This window comes from Spermophilus citellus, assembly GCF_964194105.1.
Source record: "Spermophilus citellus genome assembly, chromosome: 2".
Taxonomy (NCBI): domain Eukaryota; kingdom Metazoa; phylum Chordata; class Mammalia; order Rodentia; family Sciuridae; genus Spermophilus; species Spermophilus citellus.
In genome coordinates this window covers 12,544,962-12,555,361 of record NC_138183.1, presented here as the reverse complement: position 1 = coordinate 12,555,361, position 10,400 = coordinate 12,544,962, and the positions used below count along the sequence as shown (strand labels likewise).

The 10,400-nt window shown below is 36.8% G+C and overlaps 1 protein-coding gene and 1 pseudogene across 2 annotated transcripts; both read left to right on the top strand.

Annotated features, from left to right (window-relative positions):
* Positions 1-2,877: 2,877 nt before the first annotated feature.
* On the top strand, positions 2,878-3,816 carry LOC308635368 (olfactory receptor 1J21-like; the record flags this gene model as incomplete). Its single annotated transcript, XM_081269718.1, has 1 exon — positions 2,878-3,816. One exon carries the CDS (start codon positions 2,878-2,880, stop codon positions 3,814-3,816), a length of 939 nt encoding a protein of 312 aa, XP_081125844.1.
* Positions 3,817-7,414: 3,598 nt separating this feature from the next.
* LOC308635358 (olfactory receptor 1J21-like) lies at positions 7,415-8,272 on the top strand (annotated as a pseudogene). The gene has a single exon. The product of its transcript is annotated as an olfactory receptor 1J21-like (transcript).
* Positions 8,273-10,400: the final 2,128 nt, after the last annotated feature.

Sequence of the window (10,400 nt, the reverse complement as noted above, 5' to 3'; positions counted from 1 at the left end):
GCCCCTCCGTATTTTCTTTATCCATCTGTCAACAGGCACCTGAGTTGGTTCCATAGATACAATCATCTATTCTATTCCATTGTTCTTCACATAGATACAATCATCTGATATCTGATAAAGAAACCAAAAACATAGGTTGAATAAAAAAATGGGATTTTTAACCAGTGGTGTTGGGAAAACTGGGAATCTGAATGTATAAGCATGAAACTAGATCCCTGTCTTTCATCCTGTACAAGTCATCTCAAAGTGAATCAAAGACCTAAGAATTAGAGCAAAAACTTCACACTGCTAGAAGAAAACATAGGCTTAACACTCCTACATATTGGCACAGACACCAATTCCTTACAAGACCCCTAAAGCTTAAGAAATAATACCAGAAAGTGGGGTGCCCCTGGATTAGATCCTCAGTACCTCCACTTTTGGAGGTACTGGGGATCTATCTAATCCAGGGGCATTCAATCACTGAGCCAGCCTTTTTAAATCTTTTTATTTTGAGACAGGGTTCACTAAGTTGCTGAGGCTGACCTTGAACTTGCGATCCTCCTGTCACTGAGTCATTAGGATTATAGGAATGTTCCACCATGCCTAGTGACCACTTGTTAATGTGGTTTTTAGCTCACTTGGTTCTTTTCTATGAAGTCTCTGTTAATGTTATCTTTTTTCAATTTTTCATACCTTTATATTTGGATATATATTACTATGTTAGCTGTTCTTGAGGTCAAGATTTGAATAGGATTGAGAAAGATGAGAGAAACTTGATATGGAAAAGGATATAGATGAAGGTCTTCTCTGGTACCTCAGGAAATAGTAATATCATTTGTCAAATCAAAGAGATCGTTTGGTTATACTGTTTAACCAGTTAAGAAATCTTCATCTCTGTGTGTGTGTGTGTGTGTGTGTGTGTGTGTGTGAGATTGAACCCAGCATACTGCACTTGCTGGGCAAGTGTTCTAACACTGAGTCACATCTACAGCCCATAAACTTTTTTTTAAACTCCCTGCAGGCAGGAAAGAGGAAGTTGCTAGTGAGATCTCCTGATTTGAGTTCTAGGAAATCCAGCAGGACAATTAGAGCATGGTCAACAGGGAAACAGGAGTGGAATAGACGACTCCATTCTTAGTCTTCTGAGGAATCTCCATACTGCTTTTCAAAGTGCTTGCACAAATTTGCAGTCCCACCAACAATGCATGATTGTACCCTTTTCCCCACATTCTTGCCAGCATTTATTATTATTTGTATTCTTGATGATTGACATTCTAACCAGAGGGAGAAGAATTGAGGAAATGGAGCTGGAAATATATGGAATGGATTTGAGGTCAGTTTTGTAAGGGGTTGGGTGGACACCATACATTGAACCTTTTTTTAATGGTGTTGTGAGAAACTTATATCAATAGAATAGTAACTCTGTTGCTTTTGGGCAGCTGAATGAGACTTATAAACACTATTCTGTTCCCACATCCCATGAAGATGATGACATATAACTACCCTAATTCTTTATTTTCAGAAGGTGAGAGAGTTAAAGAGTTTCTGGTATTCTTGACATAGAATGGGGTTAGAAGCAAGAAACTTTGGGTATCACATTCAACCTCCAGTTTGGTACATTATAGACTCTGCATCACATTTTCCCCAAGGTCAGCTGAGCAGATGAAAAGTTTTGTTAGCTACCAAGTTCCTAACAGCTGCCTGTTGGTTGTTATCAACATTCCTCTAAGGATGAACTCTCTTATGGCTGCCTGAACTAGTAGTTCGTCCCCCAAGGGACAAAAGGCAATGAAGCAATTATATCTGTTTTTTCTTTAATTTTGAGCAAGGGATGGCAGGATGCCCCCTGGGTCCTCTCCTTGGTTTGTAGAATTGAACTCATACCAATTTCCTAGGAGCCGTGAGCAAATGTTTATCAGTATATCAATCTTGTTTCATTCCGAACTGATAAGTACTCTGCTTGTCACAATAGAAATTTGAACCCCTTAGAAACTCCACCTGTTTCACTGTATTTCATGCCTTTTACAGAGAAATGGAAGAACAGCCCAAGTCTTGCAGCAGAAGGTATTATTTGATAATGTCAGACAGGAACGAAGAACTTCTTCTTTGGCAGATCCAGGAAGTGAATAGAAAAGTCAAGTATTTCCTGATGTTTTAAGGTCTTGAAAAAGAAGGATTTAGTTTGATTGAAGGAAATACTCAAGAATAAAATCTGAAAGAAAAAAACCTTTCCTCCACATTCCATGAAAACTCCTTTAGGAAGAGTAGTGGAAAATTGAAAATGGGAAGTGGGGAAGAATATTACTAAAGGAAGAACTGATGAACTTATATAAGGTATATGACCTGATTTTTTATTATTCAGTAGAGTTATAGACTAAGGCCCTTGCTTCAACCTGCTCTGAAGTCTCCAGATCCTGATATCTTGAAGCTATTGACTTGGTTCTGTCATCTTGATACAATAAGGCATTAGCAAAAGCATTTTGGAAATAAGGCATTAGCAAAAGCATTTTGCAGAGCCAACAAGTTTAAGAGAGGCCAACAGAGTATTAGAGGTCATCTACCAAATGCTGATTAACTAGTTCCTGACATGCTCTTTTAGAAATTCCTTAAACTCAAATTCTTCATAGTGGGCTCTCGGACTCTTCAGGTTTGATCCTGGTCTGTTCTGATGATCATTCCAATGTTCCTTGTTTTCTCCAAAGATGTTGAGTTGGTACTAAGGGGACAAATAGTGACTTTTGTTCCTAACCCCTAGAGTGGAATAAAAGCTCAAGATAGGTTAAGATAAACACACTGAGTAGTTCACAACCATGTTTTTGTTCCATAATAGTCACAAGGACTTCTTATTCTTTCACATTTCTATGTCTTTAACGTACAGCAAAAGAGAGGAAGAGCATGAGGAGGGATAATCAGAGCAGTGTGACCGAGTTCCTCCTCCTGGGGCTCCCCATCCAGCCAGAGCAGCAAGGCATGTACTACGCCCTGTTCCTGGGCATGTACCTGACCACGGTGCTGGGGAACCTGCTCATCATCCTGCTCATCAGGCTGGACTCTCGCCTGCACACCCCCATGTACTTCTTCCTCAGCCACTTGGCCCTCACCGACATCTCTTTCTCCTCAGTCACGGCTCCAAAGATGCTCATGAACATGCTGACGCAGACTCAATCCATCTCCTACTCTGGGTGCATTTCCCAGGTATATTTTTTCTTATTTTTTGCAGATCTCGACAGCTTCCTTCTGACCTCAATGGCCTATGATAGATATGTGGCCATCTGTCACCCTCTCCACTACACCACCATCATGAGTCAGAACCTCTGTTTCCTGCTAGTAATTGGGTCCTGGGTCTTGTCCTTTGCTGGTGCCCTTGTGCACACCCTCCTCCTAGCCCGTCTGTCCTTCTGTGGAGACAACACCATTCACCACTTCTTCTGTGACCTCTCTGCCTTAGTGAAGCTGTCCAGCTCAGACACCACCATTAATGAGCTAGTTATCTTCATTGTAGGGTCAATGGTCATCACTCTGCCATTCATATGTGTTCTGGTCTCTTATGGCCACATTGGGGCCACCATCCTGAGAAGACCCTCCATCAAGGGCATCTGCAAAGCCTTGTCCACATGTGGCTCCCACCTGTCTGTGGTTTCTCTGTACTATGGAGCCATTATTGGACTCTACTTTGTCCCCTCATCCAATAGCAATAAAGACAAAGATGTCATTGTGTCTGTGTTGTACACTCTGGTCACCCCCATGCTGAACCCCTTTATCTACAGTCTGAGGAATCGGGATATGAAAGGAGCTCTGAGAAACATCCTCAGGAAAGCAACATTTTCAGGATGATGGGCTTTGTCTTCCTTCTTAACTGGGTCTGAAAACTTCTCAATCCCACAGATGCATCCTTTCCTCTGTGAATTGCTATCTGTCACTCAGTCTCAATGTGGCACTCTCTTCACAGTCTGTGTTTCAATATACATGTAATTTTTCTAATTGTCATCTGAATTTGAGACTCTTGGGAAAGGTTTTTATAAACCCACCTGCACATTTTTTCTTTTCATAGAGTATTCTTGTCCTAAAAACAGTTTAAATTTTATTGTAGTCAGAAATTTTCAACTTTTTAAAAATTGGATTATTTACAGAATTTCCTAAGGAAGATTTTTTTCATTTCTCAAGATTTCAAGGATACTTCTTATGATTCACTCATGATTTCACTTTTGCGTTTAATTTTCAAATACTCATGAATTTATTTTTGTGAGAAAACTTGATTAGAAATAGAGTGATATTTTTGTTTTAGTGTCTTTAATCCTTTTAAATTTTATTTTTTAATTGGCACATGAGTATGGTACCTATTTACTGGTTACTATGTGATGTTTTCACACATGTATACAATGTACAATGAATTCTTTCTCTACCATTTTTGAAATATGTAGTATTTTACCATTCTCTATAGCCACCTACTGTGCAACAGAACACCAGTATTTTTTTCTCCTAAGTATAATATGGTTCCCACTGATTAACCTTTCAAATCCTTCTCCCTTCTTCTCTTCCCACCTGTTTGTAACTCCTTATACATTTTTCTAGACTTTTTAGTTGTGTCAGAGTAAGGACAATTAGGCACATGCCACTTTTTTCCTAAAGTGAGCAAGTCTGCTGACGAACTGAAATGAGACAGCTCTCTGCAAAAGGCCAACACAATGGTCCAGATAGAATGGGCACAGGACCCGAGCAGTGAGCAGGAACTTGATTGGCCTCTGCTCTACCCTAGCAAGGTAAGTGGATGTGAGGCCCAGCAGTGAGGGTAGAGGTGTTTCAAAGGGGCTTCCAGTGGTGGTGTGCCAAGTGGGTGATCAGTCCCTCCTGATGTGGGGGATCCAGCCTCTCCAGGTGTGGCCAAGCAGGACATTAGAAAGATTAGGCCACCTGAAATGAGTTCAATTGGGACTTCAGCACAGTCTAATCCAACTATATTTTGTTATAAAACTACCCAACTACATGAATGTCGTAACCTGTGTTTCCATCTGAAATAGTGAAATTTCATCTTCAGTCATTGAGAAACTGCCTTTGCTCCAGGCAAAAGTTATATTTTATAAGTTGATTATGGTAAAATATATTTGTGTGTTTATTATTTCTTTTAATTCTAGTATTGGATAAAGGAAGAAATTCATATTTAAGAGAGATCTAGTAGCTAACCATGTGCCACTAGGTTAGCATTATCTGACACCAGTGAAACTCAAATTACTGTGTGCGAGGTCAGATCCTAGGGCCTATAAGCTACTTGTATGTTTTTCCAACCTAAATAATATTTTTATCCATTTTACTAGAAATTTGTTTAAATATTTACAAATAAATTGAAATGACATACAAACAAAATCTGTATGTATTTAACATACCTACAGATTAAATGCATATATATATATATATGCATATATATGGTGTCATATTGTGCCTATATATGTGTGTGTTCATAAATGTGATACTATTTAAATAATAATAATAAATAATAAATTTATTTTAAATTTAAATAATTTTAAATAATAAATTTTTTTTTGGTACTGGGGTTTGAACCCAGGGGTGCTTACCACTGAACCACATCCCCTGCTTTTTTTTTTTTTTTGACAGGGTCTTGTGAAATTCCTGAGACTGGCTTTGAACTTGAGATCCTTCTGTCTCAGCATCCTGAGTTGCTGGGATTACAGGCATGTACCACCACTCCCAGCTTAGAGAATGCTATAAAAAGAAACCTTCATTAAACAATCTCTAGGCTTAAAAGATGTAAAACATACAATACTGTTGAGTCACCTTTGGTCCCTCCACAAGTGTCTCTTCTTTTCTCCTGAAGGAACCCAGTATCTTTACCATTTTCAATATTCTACCACTTTTCATTAGAATTGTTAGAATTCTGCATTGATTCTTCAATTTTTCTTGTTCCAGAACTGCATGTAAATGAAGCAATACTGCATTTATTCAGTTTTGTGCTTTTGTGATTACTATTGTCCTTGTGAAATCATATATTTATTTTTATTTCAATATAAGACTATAACCCACTTATCCTCTCAATTTTCAGTGGCTATCTTTTATTTTTAATTTTTGACATTTTTCTCACAAGCAATAGTGCTACAAACATTATGGCACTCACATCTAACGTGTATATGCAAAGTATTCTGTAAATGGTATACCCCAAAGGATTACTGGGTTGCAGGACAAGTATGTACCAATTTAATTATCACTACTAAACTCTTATACAAAATAATTATACAAAACTCCTTGCATTTTTATGAACAGTAGGATCACTCCAGGGTAATCCTCTCCAGCACAATTTCATAACAATACTAATTCAAAACACACAAACACACACATACATGCACACCTTGTGACTAACAGTTTATATATGCAATATGAATATTGGTAGTCAGGGGAAATTTGTCACTTTAACAAGTAGAAGTCAATTAAATACTTTGAGAGAAAGGCATGCACCTGATTAAATTATACCAAGTGATGAGAAACTGAGCTATGTCATCAGGAGTTAGAATAATAGAATGTCAGTAGCACATGATTTGTTAATAATTCAACAAGACCCTGTTATTAAAGGAAATGTATATGTCCATCCTTGATAGAATTTTATACTGGCATTGGCTAATAAAACATATGCCTTATACTATGATTTAACCAAATATACATGAATTTCAAAATTAAAGAATCGCCTTGTCTTATGTACCTAATGGCTTAAGTAAAATTTCAAAATTTTGCCTTTAGTCATTGAAATATATATAACGTTGGTCATTTTAATGCTATTTGAGGTTGAAATTTCATTTCAGTGTTTTCTCCAAAAGTAATGAAATATTTAAAATTATTTAGATTATCATTTGCCTACTTCTGTACAATACTAAATGTATCACTTTTTATTTTTTGTAGAAGTATAAGTTGTTTCTTATACAGGTATGCATCTATATGATCCAGAAAACTTACCTCCATTTTTAAGTATGCATTACTACCCTATTTGCTTTTAAAATTGTGGATTTATGGTAAGTCATAATATGTGGGATGATTAAAAACTAAACAATGTATTCCCTATAACTCAACCTTTCTACTCCTGGGTATAAAACCATCAAAACTGAGTTTTTAAATATGTCTACTCTCACCATTCCTATTCATTATAGTTCTTGAAACTCTTGAAGAGAAATCAGACAAGAGAAAAGGAATCAAAGGGATATAAATTGGAAAAAAAATCAAACTAACTCTGTTTGCTGACAGAATCATAGCTAGAATCAAAAACTCTACTAGATAACTTCTAGAGCTGGTAAGTAAAATATCAGAGTATAAGATCAATATTCATAAATCAATAGCTGTACTACACCCCAATGATGGAAAGACATCCCATATTCTTAGATTGGTAGAATAAATATCACCAAATGGTCTTCCCATCCAGCCAGAGGAGTGAGGGATGTATTACGCCCTGTTCCTGGGCATGTACCTGACCACGGTGCTGGGGAACCTGCTCATCATCCTGCTCATCAGGCTGGACTCTCGCCTGCACACCCCCATGTACTTCTTCCTCAGCCACTTGGCCCTCACCGACCTCTTTCTCCTCAGTCACGGCTCCAAAGATGCTCATGAACATGCTGATGCAGACTCAATCCATCTCCTATGCTGGGTGCATTTCCCAGGCATATTTCTTTTTATTATTTGGGAGTCTTGGCAGCTTCCTACTCACCTCAGTGGCCTATGACAGGTATGTGGCCATCTGCCACCCCCTGCACTACACCAGAATGATGAGACAGAGCCTCTGTTTCCTGCTAGTCCTTGTATCCTGGGTCTTATCCTCTGCCAGTGCCCTTTTGCACACCCTCCTTCTAGCCTCTCTCTTTCCTTGGAGACAACACTCTCCACCATTTCTTCTGTGACCTCTCTGCCTTACTCAGGCTGTCCAGCTCAGACATCACTATAAATGAGTTAGCTAGTTTCACTGCAGGATCAATAGACATTACCCTGACATTCATATTCATTCTGGTCTCCTATGGCCACATTGGGGCCACCATCCTGAGAAGACCCTCCATCAAGGGCATCTGCAAAGCCTTGTCCACATGTGGCTCCCACCTCTCTGTGGTTTCTCTGTACCATGGAGCAGTTATTGCACTCTACTTTTCCCCTCATCTAATAACACTAAAAACAGGATGTCATTGGGTCTGTGTTGTACACTCTGGTCACCCCCATGCTGAATCCCTTCATCTACAGTCTGAGGAATTGGGATATGAAAGGAGCTCTCAGAAATGTCCTCAGTAAAGGACCATTTTCAGCATAATGGGAATGTTTGCTATTATAGGTAGTAGACCTTCTCAATCCTGAACATGCATGCTTTTCTCTCTGAATTGCTGTTTCTTTGTGAATTTTGATGTGGCACTCTTTATTCAGCCATGTTTCATTTTTTAAAATAATTTTTATTTATATAATGACAGAAGAATGCATTACAATTCTTCTTACACATATACAGCACAACTTTTCATATCTCTGGTTGTATACAAATTATATTCACACCAATTCATGTCTTTTCATACCTGTACTTTGGATAATAATGTCCATCACATTTCACCATCATTTCTAACCCAATACTCCCTCCTTTCCCCACCCACCCCTCTGCCCTATCTAGAGTTCATGTATTCCTCCCATGTTCCCCCTCCCTACCCCATTATGAATCAGCCTCCTTATATCAGAGAAAACATTCAGCATTTGATTTTTTGGGATTGACTAACTTCACTTAGCATTATCTTCTCTAACTCTATCCATTTACCTGCAAATGCCATGATTTTATTCTCTTTTATTGCTGAGTAAGATTCCATTGTGTATACATGCCACATTTTTTAATCCATTCATCTATTGAAGGGCATCTAGATTGGTTCTACAGTTTAGCTATTGTGAATTGTGCTGCTATAAACATTGATGTGGCTGTGTCCCTGTAGTATGCTTTTTTAAAGTCCTTTGGGTATAGACTGAGGAGAGAGATAGCTGGGTCCAATTGTGGTTCCATTTCCCAACTTTCCTAGAAATCTCCATACTGCTTTATATATTGCAGTCCCACCAGCAGTGGCCATGTTTAATTTTTAATTTAGCTTTTGTCTCTGTCTTATTGATCTTGAGAACCTCAGAAATGGTGTTTACAAATATGCATGAAAATTCTTACTTTTCATATACTATACTTGTCCTACAATTTTAGATTTTATATAGTTATAGCTTTTTAAATTGTACAGTTTATAGCTTTTTGTAATAAAGCTTTTTCACTTTCTCAGTCTTACAAATATTTCTTCTGTCAGGTTCATGATTTTATTTTTTATTTAATTTTTAATACTCTTGGGATTTATTTTGTGAGTATCCTTAATTAACCTTACTTGTTTGTAATTTTTATTTATTCTATATTATTTTTAATTGATATATATATAAATTATAATTATTTCTAGAGTATTAGGTTATGTTTTCTTACATGGATATATTTTTTTTAATTTTTTAATGTAATGTTCTAATGAAAGTGAGCATCCTTCCTCAAATATTCATCATTAATTAGTGGTGGAAACATCCAAACTCTTTTAACTTATCCACAGATGCAGTTTATTATCATTATGTACAGTTGAGCTATAGCGCATTAGAACATCAGAGCTTAATTCTCTTACTTTACAACCCATTAGTCAACTTTTCTTCATTCCTCCTTCTCTTAGTGGTTATCAATTAGGGGAATTAAGTTCTATTTTAAATAGTTTGCATGCTCTTTAAATAAATGTGCATATATTCAGGTTGCATTGATATATTATCACATTTTAAGTAATATTATTAAAATAATTATTCATTTAATAATCCCTAGGCTTAAATAATAGAAAATGAACAGTATTGCATATGCTTCTTTGGTCCCTCCTCAATTGTATTTTTTTCAGAAACTCAGTATCTTGATTATTTGCAAAGTCTCTTGTTCTATTTAGAATTTTTCACTTGTGTATTCTTAAATTTTGTATCCTCTAGAAGTGTGTACAAATAAAATAATACTAAATTTATTCTGCTAGGTATTACTTTTGTAGCCTCTATGAGATTTATCTATATATTTTCATTTCCACTGTGAGCCTATAACAGACTTATCTCCTCTATTTTTGCTATCATCATTATACTACTATGAATAATGCTGCCACAAACATTTCTGAGCATAAATCCAATGTGTATGTATATGTAAAATATACTGTAACTTGTACACCCAGGAGAGTAACAAGACTGTAGGTTATGAATCTATTCAATTAAATCATCACTGCTAAACTCTTCTACAAAAGAGTAATAGTAAGAAGCCTGTACAAGAAGTCTACACATTAAATGAGTACAACTGCAGGAAATCCTAGAATATGCAAAACTATCAAGATAATAAAATGTAACAATGTAAAAAATTAAAAGAAAAATAC